Source organism: Petaurus breviceps, unplaced genomic scaffold (genome assembly GCF_028583685.1).
Source record: "Petaurus breviceps papuanus isolate PSGF00001 unplaced genomic scaffold, PetGlider_PUasm1.0 164, whole genome shotgun sequence".
NCBI classification, from domain to species: domain Eukaryota; kingdom Metazoa; phylum Chordata; class Mammalia; order Diprotodontia; family Petauridae; genus Petaurus; species Petaurus breviceps.
The window spans coordinates 18,167,926-18,191,806 of record NW_027185735.1 but is presented as its reverse complement, the minus strand read 5'-3'; the positions used below and the strand labels follow the sequence as shown (position 1 = coordinate 18,191,806).

Sequence of the window (23,881 nt, the reverse complement as noted above, 5' to 3'; positions counted from 1 at the left end):
TCAAAATGGTAAGTCAGTATCATGTCTTCCTTAGGTAAAACTGGAACATGGGTCAAGAATAAAACAAAGGGGGAGGTAGAAATTTTCTCTTTCTCTGTCATTTCTTTTTCTCCCATATAAGAGCCAAAGTTGATTCTTGATGCAGAATGTCTAGATATTTAACTTTTTTGGCTTGCCAAATTCTGTATATCACTGGCTTTAACATTTTAAAACCATAAGAAAGAGGACTTTTCCCTTGCAAAATTTGTTCTTGACTAAAATATTGGAACATTTGTGCATATGTTACATTGGAGTTATTTTGTTATGTTTTAAAACATAACTCTATGACAAGACAGGATTTTTACATAAGGAACAGGAACACAGACTGAGGTCTGGAATTTTTAGAAGTTAGGTAAATACTTCTGGTGCTAAAAGTAATAGTTTTCAGGGACAACTGTTCATTATTATTCTTCTCTCAACTAGAAAAACATCTAAATTATGGGTCATAAAATAGGCCATAGAGCAAAATGCCTCATCATAACCTGGGGCAAGAAGTCTAATCTGCTTATACGGAATCTTTCCTAGTTTAAGTCCAAAGAATGTAAAAAAAGGGATGCTGTTTGTAGCATATGAATAATATTGTGGCAGCAAATATACGCTATCATTGGTACATATCACTTGATCTGCATAAAGAAACTGCAAAAAGAAAGTCAGAAAGAGTATGTGATTAAAAAAAATATGCTTAGACTATTTACTGAATATGAAGGCATGTGCTATCTCACCTCTGGAGTGACATCTCGTGGTGCAAATCCAGTTCCTCCGGTTGTTAAAATCAAATTAAGTTCCTTTTCATCACACCAATCTATCAGTGTTTCCTGAAAGGGAACAGTATTACTGTCACTTGTGGTATGAGAGTTTACTTGCCCCAAAAGCATGCGAGGCCCCAAAGCACTTCATATACAGGGATGAAACACTGCTTATTGTGAACAACCAATAAGGGAATTTTGAATCACTTTCTCCAAGGAAGAATGAACATTTACCAAGACAACTATCATTTGAAAATATGGTCACAGAAAATAACCATATGTAACTCCTGAGAATCAAAATGTAGGATTTTCAGAGTCACAAATAAAAGTAAATAGGGAATGAGTACTTCAGAGCGAACTGGGTTTGAGATTGGACCACAATAGGTCCCTGCCCAAGCTCCATTTAATGGCAGTATTTTGGGCCCTCTTGGCTTAGAGTGAATGTCAATTGTAACTGTTTCTCTTTGGAACAGCAACCCTGAGCTGAGGATCTTCCCCTTGCAGCTGGATTTTTTTTCTAATTAAATGAGACATCCTGATGGGGTGCTTGGGATCTATGTTTGTAATATTAGTTTGTAACATCAGTTTCTAACATCAATTTGTAAAACCAGTCTGTAAAATCACATTTCCATCTGCGCCCCATCCCCCCCCCCCCTGCCCAGCCTCAGAGCATTAACTCTGCCCCTTCTAGCTGCCAGCACTCTGCCCAGCAACAACCCATGAACTGTTTATTTCTTCTTGGAAGAACACCTATGAATCCTTCACTAAACCATCTATAAACATTTTAGCTTAGGCAAATGTTATCTCCTCTTAGTAAAGTAGCCAGCTGGACCTATGAAACCTTCAATGCACTATTTATAGGTTAACTACACATACTGAGGCTCCATTAGCCTTGGTTCTCAACATCCATCTTGTCAAACATGACACTGATTGGTGGCAGACTAGGCACTTCTCAGTCAGCCCTTGACCGCTAGCTGACTTAGTGATGTTTCAGGCCTAAAACCATAACTCCAGGTAGCCCCCTGTGGGCTATTTCCCAGTGAATTATGGGCAATATACCTGCGTAGTTGACATTAAAAGTGCATGTTCCTTTAAAGACTGACCACTCCTTAACTCCTCCCTAATCCCACCCTTACTCACCTAGTTAGCATAATTGACATCTGATTTATTGTCTTGACTCCTTAAAACTATTCCTGTGTCATCTTTAAGTTTGCAGGTTCCCTGAGAACCCCTGCCAGCTGTAAAGCATAACAATAAACTTTTACAATCCAGACTTCAAGACTGCTTGGGCCTACTGAATTCTTTCCAGACTGAATCACAGGTATTCTGGTCATTGATATTGATCAGAGTTCCTGTATAACCTATTGCCTCCCCCCCGCCCATCAGTCCCTTGACTCACTTCTTAAACGGGCCTATTCACAGAATGGGGTTTACCTCACTCTAAGTGAGTACTTGAAAAGACCTTAGCCTAAAGGGTCATCTCCAGTCATGTGGATGAATATTTGGTCACTGGATCCAGATAGCTCTGGAGGAGAAAGTGAGGCTGGTGACCTTGTACAGCCCTCCCTCCCTCAAATCACCGTCAACTGGAAGTCATGTCATCTTCTCCCTGATGCCACGGTCCTCTTTGAAAATGAATGACAGACACAATAACAAAATAGGTTTTCTACTTAAAATAGTGAATTCACTGCCATTCTCTACAATATCTGGTAGGTAGAAAAGCTTCCACATTATCAATTAATTGTTTTGTTTGGCAGTCTTACATTCAGGAGACTCAAATAGAAAGCTTCTTAATGTTTCTCCATTACTTTAACACCAATAAAATCACAGATTCATTGAATTTTAAAGCTCAAAAAGACTAGGCCACATAATTAATGTTAGTGACAGAACTGGGACTAGAATTCATTTCTTCTGATTACTAGTAAAATGCTGTTTTGAGTAGTCTGAGCTCCTGCCTCTAAAAACCAGACTTGTTTCTTATGACACAAAATTAAAATTTGAGAGTTGAAAGAGACCTTGGAGGCTAAATAGTTCAAATGATACACAAAAGGAATCCCTACCATAACAAACCTGACAAGTTAGTGTCTGGCCTCTACCTAAAGACCTCTAAGGAGGCAAAGCCTACCAACTTTCAAAACTGGTCATTCTGGTTTTAGATACAACTAACTGTTAGGAATCTGTTACCTGCCCAGATACAGAAGGAACTATCGGAACACAATTATAAAACATTCCAGAAATAAAGACAGAACTGAATAATAGGTGGAAAGAAATTGACTGTTTAAGATTGGGCTGTCCCAACACAACACAAATTATAATAATCTCTGTATCAATTAGTTAATTTAGAGTCATATCAATCAAAGGATTACTTTATAAGAGCTAGAAAAAATAAAAATAACATTCAACTGGTAGAATGAAAGATCAATTATCTTAAAAGAATATAAAGAAAAGAAAAGTGGGAAGGAAAGGGACCTTCTAGTACTGGATTTAAAGTTATACATCAATATTGTTTGGTTCAAAAATAGAAAAGTTAACCAATAGAACAAATTAGGTACCTAACATATAAAAGTAAACAAACTGTAACATGTTTGATAAAGTCAAAGATGCTAACTGTTAAGGCAAGTGTTTACTAGTAAACAAAAACTGTTGGGAAAGCCTAGAAAGCAATGGCAGAAATCAGTTTGCAAATAAGATATTCTACCATACACCAAAATATGTTCCAACCAAATACAAGGCCTAGATATAAAAGATCACATCATAAACAATGTAGAAGAACAAGGAAAACTGTCTTTTGCATACCATGTATAAGTGACAAATTCATGACCAAACAAGGAATAGAGAAGATCAGAGAAGAGAAAAAGGACAATTTTGATTACATAAAATCAAAAGGTTTTACATAAACAACATCAAATATATTTTGGCTAAAACCAGAAAAGGAAATAGCTAGGAAAAATTTGCAATGTTTCTCTGATAAAAGTATTACAGACAGCCAATATATATGGAAATGATTCAAATATATAAGAGCAAGATACATTCTTCAACAGAAAAATGGTCAAAGTATATGAACAGAAAATTAGGAAAAGAACAAAGTCAAACCAGCAAAAATCATATGGAAAAAAATGCTCCAAATCAGTTGTTGTTTGTCCATTCTTGAAGAGGACCAAAAACATTATGAAGTGGCCCAGTTTGCAGTGAGTGATCTTGACTTTCTAATTTAAGGTTGTCAGGGTCCCCACCCCATCTTTGCTGCTTTCAGTTTATCTGAGGCCATCCCCATGGAATGATTATGGGCTACTTAAGAGTAGAGACAAAAATGGCTCAATTTACCATTACAAAGATATTAATCTGAGAGGGGAAGACCCACAGAGCTTCCCAACAGAACAGAAAACAATTATTTACACTCATTCTAAGTCATCAAAACTAAACAGTCACAGAGATGTGGTTTGGAGCTATTATTGGTCATTCAATGAAAGTCAGAGTAATCTGAGTTCTAAGGCTGAGTCAAGTAGCTCCATTTAAAACACAACGGGCTTTTAAAAAACCTGTGGATTTCAGACAGATTTCAATTTTACATTACTGCATGACTAACAATGGGCTTTTAAAAGCCTGTTTTTCCAAAGCTATATTTGAAGAAATTAAAAATGAAAATAACACTAGACAAAAAGTAAATTGTCCCAGCTTAAAAAAAATAAAAGAAAGAAAAGGGAGGAGAGAGAAAGGAGGACGAAGAAATGGCTAGGAAGACAATGACAACAACTATGATGACTATATTGATGAAGAAGAAGCAGAAGAAGATGATGATGATGAGAATATCTGCCATCTTCTGCTCAAACTGTCAGGTTGGGTCCCTTACTACTCTGTGATAGCATGGTAAAGACAGTTAATACAAAATGTTTTCCATGAACCTAGTTCAATCTTTCCCACATATACAGCCTCCATGGAGAAGTAAGCTTAAACTTAGACCATAAATGTAGTGATGCACATGTTTCAGAAATGTGTGACAAGGTTCAACTCACAACACCTGTCCTAAAAATCCTCTCTGTATAGCGACTTCATGAAGAACCCTTATTATAACAATTAGAGAAATGAAAATTAAAAGATTCATCTCATACTTATCATACTATCAAAGACAACAAAAAAAGAAATGAACATTTGTGGAAGGGCTGCAGTATGGCACAATGGTGCATTGCTGGTGTAGTAACAGGTGCAGACATTCTGGAAAACAATTAGGAATTATACCCCAAAAGCTAATAAACTGCGTATACCCTTAGACCCAGTCAGGTCACTACTAGTCCTGATGGGGCACCTGGGGTCTAGGTCAAACCAACTTATAAAACCAGTCTGTGAAGTTGTAACTGCAATTTGTCCTTTCCCAACCTTGGGCTCTGCCCCTTCTCCCTATTCCACACTCTGCCTAGGCAACACCCTGTGACCCCTTTGTTCTTACTTAATCTCTTCATTTCTTCTCTGGCCTGGACCACACCCTCCTTTATCCTTGCCTTTTGTCTCCTTCAGCATGGCCCAAATCTTATCTAAACCATCTATTCACTTGCTCCTCTTGGTCAGCTCTGACCTTTGTCTATGCACTGAGGCCCCTCCCATCTGGTTAGCCCTGACAATAGCAGCCCTACCCTTTAAAGGTAAAAGCATGTACCCCTCTCACTCCCAGGTCCCCTAAAGGACTCTTGCCTGCTGTAATGTAATAATTAAAGTAATTATTAATTAATATTTAATATAATATAATTATATAAATTAATATATAATATAATAATTAAAGTAATAGTAAACTTTCTCAACTCTAACTCCAAGGCAAGGCTGAGCTGAATTCTTTCCAGACGCCCTTGTAAGTTTCCTGGTCTTGGATGAGATCAGGGTTCCTGCTGAACCTATTGGGATCCCGTCCCCCATCAGTCCTATACCCCAATGAGATAAAAGAAAGAAAAACGGTATAATATATGTTAATGCTAACTATTGCCAAAAAGAAAAACGTGATTCACTGAGAATTTTTTAGAAAGCAGAGACGAATGTTCATTTTTTTCTTTTTTTACTCCAATTTTTATTTTCAGTTCCAAATTCTCCCAATCCTCTCCCCCAGTGAAAATAAGGAAAGCCTAGTACAAGTATTACAACAAATTTCCCCATTTCCCATGTCTAAAAATAGGGGAAAATATGTTTTGATTTCTTTATCGTAAAGAGGAGAGCATATTTCATCATGAATCCTTTGGAGTTGCAGTTGGTGGTTATATTGACTAGAGTTACTGTTACTAAGTCTTTCATAGTTGATTATCCTCATAATATTTTTTGTTATTGTATAATTTTTTTCTTCTACTCTGACTCAGTTTACACAAATGTCAGATTTTTATGAACCTATCCCCGTCATCACTTCTTACAGCACAATTGTATTTCATCACATTCTTTGTATTTCATCACATTTATATGCCCTAATTTATTCTGCCATTCTCCAACTGATAGGCATTCCCTCCTTTGTTTCCAATTCTTTGCTAAAACAAAAAGAGATGCTACAGATATTTTTGTACACATGGGTCCTTACACTCTTTCTTTGGTGTTTTTGGGGTATAGACCTACTTGTGGTATCATAAGGTTAAAGGGTATATACAGTTTTATAGTTTTATGTACATAGTTCCAAATTGCTTTATAAAATGGTCAGACCACTTCACCTCCATCAACAATGCTTTAAAAAACCTGTTTTCTCATAGCTACTCCTGAATTAAAATAAATGGTTTCATCAAAATTAAATAGCTTTTCAAAATACATTTATCATAAGATCAAAATGCCAACTCTGGGGTATGGTTTTCCTGAAAGAGTATGGAGAGTAAAGAATTATAGATTTGGAACTAGAAGGGACTCAGAAGTCCAGAAAAATTCCCTCATTTTGTAGATGAAAAAATTGAGGCCCAGAAAGGTTTATTGCCTTGTTCAAGATCATACAAGAAGTAAGTAGACAAGAACTGTAACTGTGCTTCAGAATTCTTTCTGATTTACCAAACTAAATGTAATATTTGCATAGTATGAGTTTTGATTTTTTTTCAGAAAAAAAGTAATAACATATATTAAATTAGGTCTTTAAAGGCAATATAATAGAAAGCTTAAATGGGACCATCTGTCAAACATCATAAGATTCAGTTCTTACCCTAATGGGCAAAACTCTCCATAAGTTTGCTTTCTATATGCATTTGTTTTCTAAGGCAATAATGTTCATGGCCATAAGTCACCCTTCTGTCAGATGTTCTGCTAATGAAGGTAGTTGCAATTCTTGCTATTGGTTCAGCCATTCCACCTGATGTCATCTTAAATTCTATTTGTCCTAGCTCTAAAAGTTCATTATTATGTAGGTTAGATGGTTTCATTGTCATCAATGGTAAGAATGGATTGCCATAGAAATTCTGACAAATGTGTTCCAAACCACACGTAATTGTTGTCCTCATTCTAGTTTTACCTATACATGCTCTTAAAATAATGTTTTAGTTTCCTGTTTCAAGAAAAGAAACTTGCAAACTTGTTTTTCCCATAGTTCCTTTTCATTTTCTTTGAGGCAATATTGTTTTTTAATCTTCTACTATCTTTCTTGGTAATGCTTTGTGAGTTCATATTCTAAATTAGTATTGCTCCACTCTGTCCAATTTCTCAACTTGTTAAATATTTGCTGGCTGTTTATGGGCCCCTTTGCATTCATTTTTTGCTACTGCTTTATAACCATTAAGCTTCAGTAAGAAACAGTTAAATTTAGATTCAATATCTTTACTTTTATCTATTTCCCAAGTTTTGAATTTAACATATTTTCTTTGGTAGTACTGAAGCTTATGCATTTATGTAATGTCTTTTAATTTTTCTATGTTTTGACTTTCGCTTAATCAGTAATCATAAAATAGTTAAAACTCCAACATCAGTAACTACCCATTTCCTATTTATTAAGAAAGAACTTTCTTTTCTTGGGGGTGATGTTATTTGGTGCTCACTGATACCACTATGATGGCAGAAATGAGCCTCTTGATGAGGGTAAAAGAGGAGAATGTAAAAGCTGGCTTGAAGCTTAACAAAAAAATATCTAAAATCTTAGTACCTGATCCCATCAGTTCCTGACAAATAGAGGGAGAAGAAATGTAAACACTCTGATTTTATATTCTTGGGCTCAAAAATCACTGTAGACAGCAACTGTAGTCATGAAATTAAAAGACACTTGCTCCTTGGAAGGAAAGCTATGGCAAATCTGGAAAACATACCAAAAAGAGGAGATATTAACTTGCCAACAAAGGTCTGTATAGTCAAAGCTATGGTTTTTCAGTAGCAATATATGGCTGTGAGAGTTGGCCTATAAGGAAAACTGAGCACCGCAGAATTGACGTTTTCAAATTGTGTTGCTGGAAAAGACTTGAGAGTCCCTTGGACAACAAAAAGAGCAAATCAGTCAAAACTTAAAAAAAAAAATTTAAATCAGGCTATTCACTAGAAGGAAAATTCTGAAGTTGAAGTTTAAATACTTTGGCCACATAATGAGAAGATAGGACTCAGAAAAGACCCTGATGTTAGGAAAGATTGAAAGCAAAAGTAAAAGGGGAAGGAAGAGGATGAGATGGATGGATAGAATCATGCAAACAGTGAACATGAACTTGGACAGACTTTGAGAGATCATTGGAGGTGTGCTATGGTCCATGGGGTCACAAAGCATTGGATAGGATTGCATGACTGAACAACAACAAATGTTTAAAAATCTGTTCTAGAAAGTAATCACAATAAATCAGTGTAATACTTCTGAACAGCCAAAAAGTCTTTGGTCTCATTCATTTCTTTGTCTTTCTTTCTCTTTTTTTTGCTTTTTGGAGGGGGAAAGACAGGGCAATTGGGGTTAAGTGACTTGCCCAAAGTCACATGGCTAGTATGTGTTAAGTGTCTAAGGCCAATATGAACTCAGGTCCTCCTGACTCCAGGTTCAGTGCTCTATTTACTGCACCACCTAGCTGTTTTTTTTTAATAAGTTTTTATTGATATCTTTCTTTATATTATCATAGTTTACCCTAATGTATCCCTTCCTGCCTCCTCCAAGAACCATGCCATATAACAAATGTTTTTAAAGATAAAAAGAAAAAGATGAAAAATTAGAACTGATCAGTAAATTTAAAAAGCCCCCAAATAAGTACAATATGCAAATACTTGTAAAACATCCCATCTCTGTGAAGTGGTGGGATGAGAGCATCCACTTATTTTTTTTTTTGAAAATAATATTTTACATGTCCAGATTACGCGTAAAAACAATTATGTGTAATTACATGTAAAACTACATGTAAAAACAATTTTAAACATATTTTTTAAAGTTTTGAGTTTCAAATTCTATCCCTCCCTCGTCTGTCCCTTTCTTGAGATATTAAGCACTCAGACATCAGTTACACATGTGCAATCATGTAAAATTTTTTTTTTGAGCCAATCTTGTTCTTCATAATTCTGCAATATTTACTTTAATTGTGTGTTTTTCTTTCCATTTATATTGAGGTGAGTATATTGTTTTCTTGGATCTGCTTACTTTTCTATACATCAGTCCATGTATATTTTTCTGTGCTTCTGTGTATTCATCACACTCACCATTTCTTATAGCACAATAATATTAAATTACATTCATGTACTACCATTTGTTTAGCCATTCCTTGATTGATAGGCATCTACTTTGTTTCTAATTCTTTACTATCACAAAAAGTGTCTCTGTAAATATTTTTTTAAATATATATGTAAGTCTTTTCATATGGTTGTTAATGCTTTGTAATTCTTTTCAGTATCATTTGTTTATATCCTTTGACCACTTATGTATTGAGGAATGGCTATTTCTCCTATGTGTGTATCTTAATTATTTATTGGATAACTAACCATTATCTAAGAAATTTGATAAAAAAGATTTTTTCCCCATTAGACCACTTTTTGGGGGGCATCACTTTTGTCTTTGCAGAAGCTTTTCAGTTCCTTGCAATTAAAGTTATCTATTTCATATTTTTTAATTGCCTCTACCCTTTGGGTTAAGAATACATCTCCTACCCACAGCTATGAAAAGTGTATGTTCTGTTTATTTCCCAATAATTTTATAGTAAGATCTTGAATATTAAGGTCACATACCCATTTATCCAATGCACTGTTGAATATGGCATAAGTTGTTAGTCTAAGGCCAATTTCTACCAGGTTGCTTTTTTTTGGTCAAACAGGGATTTCTTTCCTAAGTAATTTGTTTTATCAAACTGAGTTATTGAGTTCCATTGTTTCAGATCCCCCAGTCTATTCAACTTATATATCTCCAATTTTCAACAATTCCAGATGGTTTTGATGATTACTGCCTTATGAAGTGCTTTGAGGTCTAGAAGTGCTTTCTTTATCCCTATCTTTTTTTTAATCATTACCTTTGATGATCTAGATAAGTAATCCAGGCAAATAATTTTTGTAATTTGTCTCTTAATTGTCTGTTGTCATGGTTGCTGTTATCCTTCATTGCTGTATTTTTTTATCCTCATATTTCTGATGTCTAAGAAGTAAATAATTTCTTTAGTTGCTTTTTTTTTCTCCTAATATGAAAATTCATCTGTTTTACATTTATAGTTAGGCAGATTTGCAAGGTAGGTAAGTCACCCTGAGCTGCAACTTGAACTATACTGCTCTTTCCAACAAATTATTTCCATCCCCTCTAGTGTTTTTTAATGGATTCAGAACAATCCTGTGTTATTCAAATTTCCTTTCTTTTATATTCAAAGGTCTCTTTCCTGGGTACAAGAAGAAATATTTGGTTCTCAATGGAATTGTTAAATTTAAACAACAGGATGTCTGAAGCTATGGTTATCTCCACCCCCAAAAAACTCTAAACAAATAAAACTACATATGCTTTATATTGACCCTTTGTTTTCTGTGCTCAGAAGTTCTTGGCAGTTTTCTTATATTATTTCTTGCAATACAGTTTTCAGGATTTTTTACTTGTGTTCTTCTGAAAGATCATTAATCTTTAAATGGTCTCTACATATTCTGTCTTCAAGATCAATAAGTGTTGATTTCATGGAATACATATTTTCTTTTAATGTTATTGCTTTTTCCTTCTCTTTTTTCCAAATTATCTTTTACTTCCATATATTTGCATTCCCAATCAGTTGTCCCTTATTTTGTTTCTTTGCCCTCATGGATTCAAGTTTTTCAATGTGAACTATTTCTTCTGTGTAAGCCATAAAAGTTGCTCTCACAATAGTAATTTCCTTTTAAACTTCAGGAACAGCATGCTTTGGATGTTAACTCTCTTCAAAATCCTCAAGGTCCTCAGTCTCATCATGTTCCTTTGTTTTGTAGTATTTATTCAAGGATGCCTGAACTCATTTACTAGATCTAGAAGCCATATTTCCTTGTGTGATTAATATCTTCCTTGTTGGTTTGTCTGCTTATGCTCAAGGACTTTTAAGTTTTCTTTGGTCTTTCAGTCTCTTTCTCTCCTTATTTTGCCCTATTCCCTGGGGGCTAGATCTCAAAGTGCCTCAGCCTCCTCCCACACTGGTTAGGTCATTTTCCTAACTTAGGTCTGAAATGTCTTGGGCAAAGGAGTGAGCAGTGTGAGAGGGAGGAGGGAGGAAAGGGACAGAACTTGCTCCTGACAGAGGGTAAACAATGTAACCATTGTTCTCTGGTTCTCAGCTCTCTGCCCCAGCAATACAAAGCACTGCTTGGGGTATATGGGATATTCAAGGAGGATTAGCAACTCTGATGTAAGGGCTTGCTGAACCTTTTTCAGTGTTGTTCACTGACCATTGGTGTCTACCTCCACCCAACTCCCACCTATAATGCCAAGAAACTGTGGCACATGTAGCAGTCATATCTCAGTAAAACAGCTTTGGAAGATGGGCTAAACTAGGTTAAGGGTAACCAGCAGACCTCAAACCCACCAGTGATTTAGGGGGATATCTATCCCAAGTATGTGAAGACTTCACCTGGTAGAATTGGTAGATGAGGACACTTTGTTCCAGTGACCATGAAGGTTGCTGAAGCAGGGCCTATGGAGTGCTTAGTGCCTGGTCAAACACTGATAATGCCAACATCATCCATTGCATCTCAAGCCATCACTAATCATGTTGATTTTTGTCTTGCCATTGAACTTTGACGACTCAGAAAGATAGAGAGAAGCTGATGACTTTGTGCAGCTCTTAAATCCTCACTTAAATCCAATTCATGCATGATGTCATTGGTCTTCTTCAAAATGATAGGCAAACAACAGAGCTTTTCCATGTCTCTATCACAGACTGAGCAAATTTCTGCCATTTGGACTTTGGGCCTTTACAGCACTGGAAAAGGGAAGAAGGGGATTGTGTTGGGGTGGAGTTCTTTTATAAGTCCAGATATATACACTGCCTTGTTCCTCTTCTTCCTCCATTCTCCTGCAGAGTTGCAGTAGCTGTGGAATGCAGCTACTGTGTTGCAGCTTGGAATTCAGATCTTCATGTCACTGGGTGATCTCGTTGTAATAATGAATTGTGGAGAGGTAGTGTAGACCTTGTTAGGGGTTAGAGTACTGGTTCTTTCTGTTGTTGGTGCATCAAATTTTTATTTTGTTTGAGCCCTTAGTGTCCTAGACTATGGAGACAGCTTAAGTTGCTTTACCTCTGGTGCAGAATTCCTATTTTTGGAAAGTAATCCAAATCCACATTTACTAATAATCTTGCTTGCCATGCTGGTGTTATAATAAACATAGATACTTTGAGTGAAAGAATGCTTGAGTGGTTGAATTCTTTCAATGCATACTCTCCTTGTACTTTTACATTCTGGGGTTCCCAGAACCCCAAAGTAAAACAAAATGACTTGCCCAGGACCATACAGCTAGTACATGTGTATAAAGCTGGATTTTAATTGAGGTCTTCTTGACTTTAGGGACCCATACAGTATGCCACCTAGTTTCTGAAATATTTATGCTTCTCATGAATACTGTAATACATGATAAGAAAGCACTCTATGGAATGATGTATTTTATAGCTTATGACCCTATAAAAAACCAAGTTGGCCAACTTCTTTATTTAAGCCTCCAAGTAAAAAGCCTGCGATCCATCCTTCTAATTAACTGAAAATTTCTTAAGCCCTCTGGTTTCATTGATAGTAAGAATGCCAGTATTAACATGGTTCAGTTTCTCTAGTACTTAGAACATATCATAAGCATTTAATACATGCTTGTTGACTAACAGGTTGGTCATTGGATTAAAGACCTTACATACAAAACACTCAAAAATTATGTGATATGTAGTATCTTTTGTATGTAGATATGTGATATGTAGTAACTTCTGTATCATTTTTTCCAGAATCACTGTAGAAGCAGATAGGACCTCAGAATATTGAGAGAGATTTTGTATTTTTCCTCCACAAGAATCCTACCATATTGCTTCAAAATGATGTGAAGATAATTATGGATTATAAAGGGTTATGTTGGTAGAACTTAGCTTTGGCTAAGTACAAGAGAAATCATTTAGTCCATTGTATAACTAAGTAGTTAATATTCTTTTTTTTTAATGCTTTATTAACTTCTGATTTTCATCATTCGTTTCTGCCAGATTTTGAGTTACAAATTTTCTTCCTGTTTTTCCCCTACCCACCTCCCCAAAATAGTCCCACAGGATATCCCCTCCTCCAATATGCTCTCTCCAATATTTTCTCCCATACTCTTTTGACTTTTCCAGTGGATATCTATGCCCCAGTGCCTGTATATCTTGTTTCCCAATTACATGTAAGATGGTATTAATAATAGTATATGTATATATATATATATATACACACACACACATACATATATATGTATATATACATATATATATTTGATTTTAAAACTTTCAATTCCAGATTCATTCCCTTTCTTCCTTGTCACCCACTCTTACTGGGAAGATAAGCAGTTCAGTATAGGCTGTACATGTGTGGCTAATGCAAAACAATAACAGAGTAGATATATTATAAGAGACTGACTATATTTCCCTCCCTCCTATCCCACCTCCCACCCATTCTATTCTCTAATTTGATCCCATCCCTTTTCAAAAGTGGGTGCTTCCAACTTCCCTCCCCCGCAGCCTGCCCTCCCTTCCATCATCCCCCCTCTCATCCCCTTCCCCCCCTCCCCACTCTCCTGTAGGGTGAGATACCCTATTTAGTGTGTAATTCATTCCTTCCTCAAGCCAAATTCAATGGGAATAAGGTTGACCCATTCCCTTTTGCCTTCCTATTCTTCCCCTCCATTGTAGCCATTTTCCCTTGCCTCTTCTGTATAGATAGTTTACCCCATTCTGTCTCTCCCCATCTCCTCTCATTATATTCCTCTCACCTCTTAATTTCACCTTTTAAGTATCATCTCTTCCTGTTAAATTGGTCCTGAGTACTCTATCTATGTATACCTGTAAACATATATACACACATTCACATATGTATTCATATACCAATATACCCTCATATATAGACACACACACACACACATACACACATATATATATTTCTATTCCCTTGAACTACTGAGAAAAGTTTCATAAGTTACAATTATTGTTTTTCCATGTAGGAATGTTAATAGTTTAACTTTGATAAGTTCCTCATGATTTCTTTTCCCTGTTTACCTTCTCATGCTTCTCTTGCTTCTTGTATCTGAAAGTCAAATTTTCTATTCAGCTCTGGTTTTTTCAGCAAGAATGCTTGAAAGTACTCTATTTCACTGAATGACCATATTTTCCCCTGAAACATGATACTCAGTTTTGCTGGGTAGGTGACTCTTGGTTTTAATCCCAGCTCCTTTGACCTCCGGAATATCATATTCCAAGCCCTTCGATCCCTCAGTGTAGAAGCTACCAGATCCTGGGTTATCCTAATTGAGTTTCCTCAATATTCAAATTGTTTCTTCCTGGCTGCTTGTAATATTCTCTCCTTGATCTGGGAATTCCAGAACTTGGCTATAATATTCCTAGGAGTTTTCTTTTTGGGATCTTTTTCAGGAGGTGATCAGTGGATTCTTTCAACCTCTATTTTGCCCTCTGGCATTAAAACCTCAGGGCAGTTTTCTTTGAGAACTTCCTGGAGGATGATTTCTAGGTTCTTACTTTGGTCATGGCTTTCAGGTAGTCCAATAATTTTTAAATTCTCTCTCCTGGATCTATTTTCCAGGTCAGCGGTTTTTCCCATGAGATATTTTACATTGCCTTCTATTCTTTCATTTGTTTGGATCTTTTTAACAGCATCTTGATTTTTCATAAAGTCATTAGCTTCCATTTGCTCCAATCTAATTCTGAAGCAATGATTCTCCTCACTGAGCTTGAGATTCTTTTTCCATCTGGCAAATTCGGCTTTTTAAGGCATTCTTCTCCTCATTGCCTTTTTGAGCCTCTTTTGCCATTTGAGTCAGTCTGTTTTTTAAGGTATTATTTTCCTCATTCAGGCTGTTGACTCTCATTTCATAATTTTCTTGAATCGTTCTCATTTCTCTTCCCAGTTTTTCCTCCACTTCTCTTATCTGCTTCTTAAGGTCCTCTATGGGCTGTAATCAGCTTGTATTTTCCTTTGAAGCTTTTGGTGCAGGAGTTCTGACTTCACTGTTTTCCTCCTGTTTCATGCTTTGCTCCTTTTTGTCACCAAAATAGGAGTCTAATGTTGGAATCTTCTGTCTGCTCTGTTTCCTTTGCCTGCTCATTTTGCCACTCAATTACTTGACTTTTGGGCTTTTTGCCACAGTAGGACTCTGCCACCAGACAGGGGAGCTTTTGTTCCAAACACTGGGGTTTTCTCCGCTGCTGGAGGTATTAGATGGGTGCCCTCTCTGAGGTCTCCACACGCCCTGGCAAGCTGGACACACACCCCAGGACCTCCACCCTAGACTGCAATCCAGATCCAAGAAGGTTAAAGCAAGAGCAATTACCCCTCAGACTGGTGCTTGGTCCCCCTACACTCTGCAGGCCAGGAGCTGAAGCTGCCACGTGGCGCTGGCTGGCTGTGCTGGCATCTCAGAGGCTTCTCACCCCAGGGGGCAAAAGCCACTCACTCCCACTTACTGGTCCCAAAGTCCAGACTACACTGACCTCTGACTTTGTCCTTTGCATCTATGTGTTGATAAATCTGGAAAGGCCACAGCTGCTGCTAATCTGGAGTCCCTCTGGCCAGTGGCTGGTCAGCCCCGCCCTGGGGCTAAAGCTTCGGCATGGGGCTAGGCTCGGCTCCCAGAGCATGGCACTGGATTTCTGCCAGCCTGCCAGGCTGTCCTCAGTGAGAGGTTAGCTTCTCTGTGTCATTTTATGGGTTCTGCAGCTCCAAAGTTTGTTTAGAGTCCCCTTTTTACATGGATTGGGGAAGGTGGAAGCCGGAGCCGCAGGAAAGTCGTGCTTTTACTCCGCCATCTTGGCTCTGCCCCCCTGTGTAATTCAGTAGTTAATATTCTTTAGGTTCCTACTTTTAAAAGTTGAAATTTCAAATGCAGTTTTAAAAAGGCTGCTAGGTGGCACAGGAGATAAAGTGCTGGCCCTGTAGTCAGGAAGATTCATATTCCTGAATTAAAATCTGGCCACAGACACGGACTAGCTGTGTGACCTTGGGTAAGTCACTTAACCCTATTTGCTTCAGTTTCTTCATCTGTAAAATGAGCTGGAGAAGGAAATAGAAAACCACTCCAGGATCTTTATCAAGAAATGGGGTTCAAGAGGTGCAGTGAATAGAGTATTGGCCCTGGAGTTAAGAGGACCTGAGTTCAAATCCAGCCTCAGACTCTTAACATTTACTAACCGTGTGACCTTGGGCAAGTGACTTAAACCCACTTGCCCTGCCTTCCCCCCTACAAAAAGAAAAAAAAAGAAAAAGAAAACCGTAGTTCATGACTGAAAAATGACTGAACAAAACAAGGGTCATATAAATATAGTTTACAATGAGAAATGTTGGAAGAGAGAGGTATATAACAAGCATAAGATTTAGAAGATGAACTGGTAGAAGGAAAATCAATAAATTAATAATGTTATGTATATTAAAATCATTACAGTTATCAAAAGTTATAGGTTTTTTGTTTGTTTTTAAAGCAGAGATGCATCTTTTTATTTTGTTTCAATTCTGAGGAAAGGTCTTAGTATTGAGAAGAAAACTGAACCAGATACTGAGAGTTTAAACAAAGTGCAAGAAAATAAATACAAATACATAGACATTGTGGAAAGATATTCAGATCTCTCCTCAATTAAGCAAACTTTACAATGTGAAAAAAGGGAAATGAGTAATTTAAAAATTATTTTTTAAAATTAATTAAAAATAAAAAATTAATTAAAGATTACAATAGTGTCAAATACATATCGATAGTGAAACTGATTCTAAAGAGTGGAAGGAAGAAACATGAAGAAATTTAAAGATTCTAGACAAATGTAAATCCATCAAAAAGACTTCATCCACTTTAATCCAATAATAAAAAAAAAATACTACTCTGGGCCAGGAACTAGGGATACAAAGACAAAAAAACTTCTCACCCTCAAGAAGGCTACATTGTACTGGAGGAAACAACATGTACACAGATAAGTTAAACAAAACAAAATTAATACAATGCAATTTGGAACAGTAGCGTTAACAAAAGGGGCAATCAGGAAAAGTCTCTTGTAGGTGGCATAGTAGCTGGGCCTTGAAGGAAGGTATGGGTTTTAAGAGGTAGTAATAAGGAAAGGCAGCATTTTAGGTCTGAGAGACAACCTGTCCAAAGGCACAAAGATGGAAGATGGAGTATCATGTATCTTGCTATCAGCACAAGGGGAAGTTTGGTAGGAATACCAGAGGGAATGATAACACCTTCCCCTATCTTTCTAACAGGGTTGTTGCAAGGACCAAATGAAGTCATGTAAGTAAAGTCCGGCCTAAACCCTAAGAATTCATATAAATATTTTAAGTAAATTTAATAAATAATATTATAGCAGAAATTATACTTCAGTTTTTTTTTTTTACATTGATAATTTGATTTTTTTTTCTTTTGAGACTGGGTCTCCTTACCTTACCCAGGTTGGCAATACAGTGGATAGTTAGAGCCCTGATATCACCATAGATTCTCATGGAAGCACTGACAGTGGTCTTTCTGACATGGGCTAGTCTGCCCCTCCTTAGGCTAGCTGGGGATCTCCTATTGCCTAGGGGTAATCATATTGGTGTCAGAAAGTACTGAGTCTAAGCTTTAGTCCATATAGCTTAGAACTCCTGAGCTCAAGTGATCTACTAGTCTCAGCTTTGACAGTAGCAGTGATAGGCCTGTACCACCACAAAGATGTGACTTTTTGAAAACTTAGATAAGGAAAGCATCCACAAAAAGCAGTGTGTTGTAGTGAAGATGAGAGTTTAGGTCTTGCCTCTGACACACACTGGATATTTGTTCCTCAGCAAGTTGCTTAACCTCTCCCTGTTATGGGAAACTCTCTAGGACCGTAAGTTGCAGGTCAAGTGTCAATCTGCTTTGTTTTGATACAGAAACTTTCCTTATTCAGAGTTCTGTACACTAGTGGTAGAACTCAAATAGAATTGGGGGGTCACTAAACTATACAAAAGGATCCCTGAGTTCTACATATTAACTTAGAAAATCACAAGTTTCTCTCTCTTTGTCTTTATTTCAAAAAAGTGAATGCATCAACACATCATTAGATAGGAACTATATCTAAAGTGATTCAGGCCGCACTTGGAAGAGCTGTGGGACATGTATTGGATACCTCTGCTCTACACTAATAAGAACTATATGTCCAATCCCCCTTTACCTACAAAAAAAGAAAAGAAAAGAAAAGAAAGAGGATTGGATTTATGACCAGATTTAAATACTTGAATGAAACATTTGAATCATCAACTTTTGTCTATTTTTGTCCTATAAAGAAAGACAACATCTGCCCAATTGTCCATTACTACTTCCCAGTATGTTTAGCTTACAGTTTTGTCAAGCTTTTTGGTGCTATACCTCCCCCACTTTCATATGCCAGGTTATTTCATACACCTATTCTTTGTTTTGATGTTTACATTTAATTTTAATTTTATCCAACTTATTCCTTTTTGATGTTCCACTATTAATACATTATTATCTTTGATTTTTTTCAGCAGGAATTTCAAGATTTGATAATTTACAATTCTTCTATTAATATTACCTCAAATTATGGACACAAGGATAGGAACAAAGGGAACATTCCTTAAATTTTTTACCCAACTCACTTTCAGTTGGAAAAAAAAAATCTCTTTTCTATTTTTTCTTGACTTAAACTTTTGTTGAGGATTTTTAAACTATTAGAAAACTTGTTCCCCCCTAACTTCAGAAAACACTGAAGATCTTAGTGGGTGAAAATTATATTGAGCTTAAAGAAAAGTTCTTGGGTTCTCTTTCTGGCTTTACTAGATTTCTTTCCTGGAACATATTCAAAAAGAACATTATCTGTATCTAACTTCTGTTGTTTTTACTTTAATCATCAAAAAAAAAGAAGGTGGATTTCTTTTTTTAGACTTCCATCTTGGTATCATGGCTCTGCCCCTTCTGTGGTTCTCATAGCCTTCCTACAGGGTCAGTCATCTAAATCAATGATGTCAAAATCAAATAGAAATGGGGGCCACTAAATCATATGTAAGGATCCCACTGGGTCACATAATAACTTAGAAAAGTATACTTTTACATATTATTTTATTAATACACCAATAAATTAAAATCAGATAGGAACTATATTTTAATCCATTTCAGGTCACATATAGTTCAGGGGCTGTTTGTCTGATACATTCATAACACTATGAGTCAGCCATCTGGAGCACAAAATTTATGTGACTATGATGTGAGGAATTTCAAGATATATATTATATACCTTAGACACAGAGTCTAGATTGATAAAATTGAACACAAGTCAAATGTCTTGCTCCAATATACTTTATTCCTAGGTTGGTTAATTCAATGTGGTGATTTTGGATAGGAGATCCTTTTGTAATTAGGCTCCAGATGCAAGCAATATCTAATTCTAGGTTCAAACCTCTTATGCTAGTTATTCTATGCTAGCTATTACTATGTATTTCTCATGCTAGTTACTCTATGTATTTCTTACCAATAAGAAACACTTGAACTGCTCTATTCCTGATAATTCCTAGATGAAAGTAGAATTTTAGAAGTGGCTACTTTTACAATCTCTTTCCAATGAATTTACTTACCTTCTTTCACACAAACAATAGAGTTTAAAGCCTTTATAGATCATGTAGGCATTTTATAGATTGCCCAGATAGGTTAAGTGACTTGCTCAATATCACACAGCTAGAAGTTTTTCTAAGAACTAAGCTAGAAGTTGTTTAAGTGGGTTCTTTCCCGTGGTGTGCTGGTGAACATTTAACAATTAAATCTTCCGAGGAAAATGTACATACAAGATACTTCGTAAATGGCACAATGAAAATTTAACAACCAGCTCTCACTAGCTGGTCTGAGCTGGCTCCAGTATACCTCTTGTTCTTTCCTCCTCCATCTGTTTCCCACTAGAGGTCTTATTTTCATTCATGTTTTATTAGTTTTAGGGTCCCAAGCTGTTATTCTGGTTCTATTACTCAAAGTCTGTTTATTATTATAAACCTGTATATTATTATAAAATTAACACTCAAAAATCACTTTTGTATGAACTGGCTTTGCTCTCCGGTGAAATTGAGATAGGCAAAGCAAAGCAACAAGCACTTATTAATTATCTGTAACATACCAGGCATTGTGCTAGGCACTGAGGATACAAATACAAGGAAAAGGAAAGATAGTTTCTGTCCTCAAGGAGCTTACATTATAGTGAGAGAAGAATGTATACAAAAGGGATCGGAAAAGTGGGGCTAACCGGAGGTTAGGTGCCCACATGAGGGCATGGTTTTCAAATCTATAAAGTCAGAAGTAAAACTCAGAGAGGAATGAAGCTTGGCCAGTCTGAGCTCTTACACAAAATGGAGATGCTTCACCAGTTGGATAAAAGATTAGACTCATGGAAGGATATCTCAAGATGAGAAGGCTGGAGAAGGTGAATGTTCCAGAGTGAGGAAGACCCAGTTGTTGAGGGAAGTTCCAGGTTGAGAACTGGAAAACTGGGAAAGGAGGTAGAACATACCAATAGGAGATGGGGAAAATCTGTGGTTTCATTGGAGAATTTTTGGATGGGGAAACTCCCAGTACTAATGTTGGTCATCAGTTATTCTGTGACTTAAAGTCTTTGATGCCTAGAACATTGTTAAGGTAAGTGATTTGCCCAGGGTCACACAGACAGTATGTGACAGAGGCTAGTCTTGAATCCAGGTATTCCTGGATTCCAGCACCCTAATACAATGATGCCTGTTAGAATTATGCACTGCTTAGAGGAGTGTTAAACAATAAATATATTAATTGGGAGAAAAGATATTATAACTTAACTTCTTTTTGTCCTAATTTACAAAGATTAATATTAGGTCATTATATTAATGTTACTGTGATAAAGTGAATATATAAGAATCTTTCACAGAGCTCCTCAGAAAACAAATAATAGTCGGCAGTTATTCCAAGATACAATAATAATGATGATGATTATATCATACCATATGAAAAGCATCTAGTGAAATTAGATTAGAATTTCTACAAATGCCATTAAAATATACCTATAGATTGGAATCTTTTCCCCAAGGGCATAAATTTGGTTTTTTTTTTTTTTTTTTTTGCTACTTTCTTTTTGGTGTGTGTGTGTGCATGTGCACACACGAGTCCTCTTTTCTTCTCCCTCTATACTATTTCATTTAATGGTCTCATTAGCTACTAAGGATTCAGCTGTCATATCATCTCTGTGCAAATGATTCTTACATCTATTTTTCTAGTCCTAAGTTCTCTTCTCACCTCCACCCTGGCATCTCCAACCGTCTACTGAATATTTAAAACTGGATGTTCTGTAGATATCTTAAACTCATAATGCCCAAGACTGAAGTCATTATCTTTCAAACACAAAACTTCCCTTCTTCCTAATTTGCCTATTATTGTCAAGGGTACCATCTTCCTTCTAGTCTAAACTATATATCATCCTCAACTTTTCATTCTCAGCTCCTCCCCCCAATATCCAATCTGTTGCCAACGACTACTGATTTATTTTACCTTTGCAACACCTCTCATATACGGCACCTTACCTACTCTGATACTGCCACCACTTTGGTGCAGGTCCTTATCATTGCATGCCTAGAGTATTACAATAGCCTGCTGGTTGACCTGCTTGCCAGCTGTCTCTTCCCACTCCAGTCCATCTTTCACTCAGCTATCAAAGTGATCTGCATAAAGTGTGGGTCTGACCATGTCACACACAATCTATAAGCCCATGCCAACCCCCCTCCCCAACCCCATAAAGTCACTGCCTCTCTTTTGACTCTAGGATCAAATATAAAATCTTGTTTGGCATTCAAAACCATTTATAACCTGTTCTTACCTCCATCTTCCCAATTTTCTTACATCTTACAATACATCCTCTACCCCTGCCACATACCCTTTGAACCAGTGACACTGGCATCCCTGCTATTCCTTGAACTAGACATTCCATCTCCCAACTTCAAGCATTTTTACTGGTTCTCCCTCATGCCTAGAATGTTCTCTTTCCTCATCTCTGCCTCTTGGCTCCTCTGGCTTCCTTTAGATCAACTAAAATCCTACCTACAGGAAGCTTTTTCTAATCTCTCTTAATTCTTAGGCCTTACCCCTGCTGATTAATTTCAAATTATTCCATGTGTATCTTTTTTGTGGACAGTTGTTTGCATATTGTTTGCCTCCATTATATTGTGAACTACCTGAGAAGAGAAACTTTTTACCTTTCTTTATATCTCCAGTGTTTGGCACAGTGCCTAGAATCTAGTAAGTGTCTGATAATTGTTTATTGACTATGTGCATGTGGCACATGCAGGTACACAGAGAGCTTATAGGTAGCTTCAGAGTAAGGATAACCTGGGTTCAGATCATGCCTCAGACACATACTGATTGTAATTTTAGAAAGCCACTTAACCTCTCAGTGACTCAAGGGAACTCTTTGAGTATTTGCATTGGCAGAGGGAATTTCCACATTAAGAACCCCCTATGTAGATGAAATACTATGGGAGAATAAATATACAGATATTTTATTAATTCTCACAACATCCCCAGCCATGGGAAGATTCTCAGAAGTACAGAACTCTGCTACATGTTAAATCATCATTTGTCATTCTTAATAAACAACAAAACTGTCAACCCATCTGCTCACAGGGTGCAATTTCAAGCTAAGTATTTCCTTCTCCTACTAATAAAGTGGGAGCTTTTTTCTTCAAACTAATGCTCTTGTGTTTAATCCTTGGACTATTTTGAATCTAATTTCATTCTTTTAAACGTTAATTGCTATAATTTTCAAGTACTATCTATGTTACTTCTAAAGACATTTTAAAAAATGTGCACTTATCTGTGTTTAGGGCATTGTTGATGTTAATTTATATGACATAAAACCTTGCTGTGGTACTGTTTCAAATAGATGCTTGACAATAGATTATTATTATTTATGATGATGATAATCCTTTGCACTTGTCTGATGCTTTTAGAGAACTTCTATGTATTTAACAGTTATTACCTTGTTAATCCTTTATGTTGCTCAAAGGAGTAGAAATGAACAGATGTCCCCATGTGTATACACACATATATCCAAATATGTTAACATTTTATTATTAGTTATGTCACTCAAATTTCATTTATGTGCTTGTGACTGTTTAAAATTCAGGTCAGCATTCATATCCTCAAACTTTCCTAATGATGGAACCTTAAATTGTAATTGGAGATTTAGAGAATGTCAGCCCCTATAGAAGAGATCATCAACAGGTTCAGTTAGGCAGGATAAATAAAGATTTGCAACTATTGGAAAGACACTTTAAGTAAATTACAATTGTTGCCAATCTTTACTTTCTTGGAATATAGACTAGAGTTGATATTCCAATACACACATACAACACACACACCCGTTACAGGGACTCCAATAAAATCAGTATTACGACAAAGCTGTGAACAATATGGAAAAAAAGCAAAGGAAAGCAAAGGAAAGGAAAGCAAAGGAAAGGAAAGGAAAGCAAAGGAAAGGAAAGGGAAGGGAAGGGAAGGGAAGGGAAGGGAAGGGAAGGGAAGGGAA

The 23,881-nt window shown here is 36.5% G+C and overlaps 1 protein-coding gene across 4 annotated transcripts in view; it reads right to left on the bottom strand.

The window, feature by feature from the left end:
• The window catches only part of LOC138156902 (gephyrin-like), a 472,574-nt gene that overhangs the window by 63,909 nt on the left and 384,784 nt on the right, over positions 1-23,881 (bottom strand). For all 4 annotated transcript variants that reach the window (XM_069082398.1, XM_069082401.1, XM_069082402.1 and 1 more), the window contains exon 4: positions 762-854. In XM_069082398.1, the coding sequence (XP_068938499.1) occupies positions 762-854 (93 nt within the window). The remainder of the gene's footprint in view (positions 1-761; positions 855-23,881) is intronic.